This window comes from Galeopterus variegatus, unplaced genomic scaffold, assembly GCF_000696425.1.
Source record: "Galeopterus variegatus unplaced genomic scaffold, G_variegatus-3.0.2 Scaffold1072, whole genome shotgun sequence".
Classification (NCBI taxonomy): Eukaryota; Metazoa; Chordata; class Mammalia; order Dermoptera; family Cynocephalidae; genus Galeopterus; species Galeopterus variegatus.
The window spans coordinates 198368-200024 of NW_007727183.1; the positions used below are offsets into that span (position 1 = coordinate 198368).

At 38.9% G+C, this 1657-nt stretch overlaps 1 protein-coding gene across 1 annotated transcript in view; it reads right to left on the reverse strand.

Annotated features, from left to right (window-relative positions):
- PLG (plasminogen) overlaps nucleotides 1–1657 on the reverse strand; it is a 57148-nt gene that overhangs the window by 43291 nt on the left and 12200 nt on the right. Inside the window, exon 6 of the mRNA XM_008574601.1 lies at nucleotides 259–379. Within this exon, the coding sequence (XP_008572823.1) occupies nucleotides 259–379 (121 nt within the window). The remainder of the gene's footprint in view (nucleotides 1–258; nucleotides 380–1657) is intronic.

Here is a 1657-nt window from a genome sequence, read left to right on the forward strand (position 1 = left end):
TAATGCAAATTCAGAATCAGAGTTTGAGATTCTGCATTTCTAACAAACTCTCAGGTGATATTCCTGCCACCGGTCCACAGAGTGCATTTTGAGTAGCAAAAATGTATTCTTCACTTTCAGTCTTATGAGAGGGTGACAGCTTTGAAATTCAAAAACATCAGTGTTCACTTCTGGAGGAATGCTAAAATATCTAAATGGTACATGTCTGATGGAGCTGCAGAGTCTTCAACACTGAACGTTTTCCCCAGAGAGACTTACTTGGAAGGAATGTATCCGTGAGCATGTGGGCTCTGAGAGTCCCAGGCCTGGCATTCAAGTCCAGACATGGTCCTGGAAATTTTGCCCTCGTAAGTTTCTCCACTGCAATGCATGCATTCATCTGGGCAGAGTGGGGAAGAAGGAAGGAGAGGAAGAAAGAAACTGACACAGATGAAGCAACACAGAGAGGAAAATGAGAATCCTACCAGAAATGTCCCAAATACCACTGCCACTTATTCATTTGTAATTCCCAACAATCACTTGGCAATAAAATTGGCAATAAACATTCAGAAATTTTTAATACAACCCAAGATGTCATTCTTTTTTTCAAATGGTAAAATTAGCATATTTTGGTCAATATCCCTTCAACTATTGTAGTCATGACCAAACTCAGAATTTCCATATTGCCATATCCTCAAACCAGGATGCATAGGCTGGTGGGGGGTGGGGGGCAGGCGGGGGAAGAACATATTCTCAGAAGTCTCTAAGTTCTCCATTAGGATTTTTAAATATTTGACATCTTCGTCTCAATAACGACCTTTTAAATTTTCTATGAAATCATTCTGGTCAGTCGGGTGACTGCCAAATAAGGTGGCACCATTCTAGAGTTTTAGTGCTGGAGTTTTCGTTTGTGTTCATGACCTCAATGGAGAACAAAATTCACCTAAATTGCTGGTGCTTCTCTTTTACATTGTTGAGAAGCATGAATGGCTGTTTTTTGTTATCTTGAATTACTTAAAAACTGAACCTTTGACTCAGAATTGTTGAAGTACTGTGGTGAGTCATAGTAATACATGACTTTAATCTTTATGGGGTAATAAAAAAAACAAAGGCAGACTTGATACAAAAATGATGCATTCGTCGCCCTTAAGGGCTGAATGACCTGTAACATAGTGTACTTGTAAAGGATCCCCACGGTTCCAATGGAGNATTTCTATTTTAAATTTATGGTCCCCTTCGAGAATTTGGGGGAAGTTATGAATTCTTTTCCCAGAAAAATGTACCCATATAAGTAACACGTAAAACACTGGGGGATTTACAAAATCCCTGAGGTTTGCTCATATAGATCATAGGTTGGGAAGCCCTGAATCTTATTAGTATAGAGGGAAACAAAAAGAAAGGTGTAAAGAGAAGAGGGAAATATTTGGAAAATACACAAGCAAGATGTATCTGCATTTCTCACATTTTAATTTGTGTGTCAATCAGCTAAGGTTGCAATTATAATGCAAATTCAGAATCAGAGTTTGAGATTCTGCATTTCTAACAAACTCTCAGGTGATATCCCTGCCACCGGTCCACAGAGTGCATTTTGAGTAGCAAAAATGTATTCTTCACTTGCAGTCTTATGAGAGGGTGACAGCTTTGAAATTCAAAAACATCAGTGTTCACTTCTGGAGGA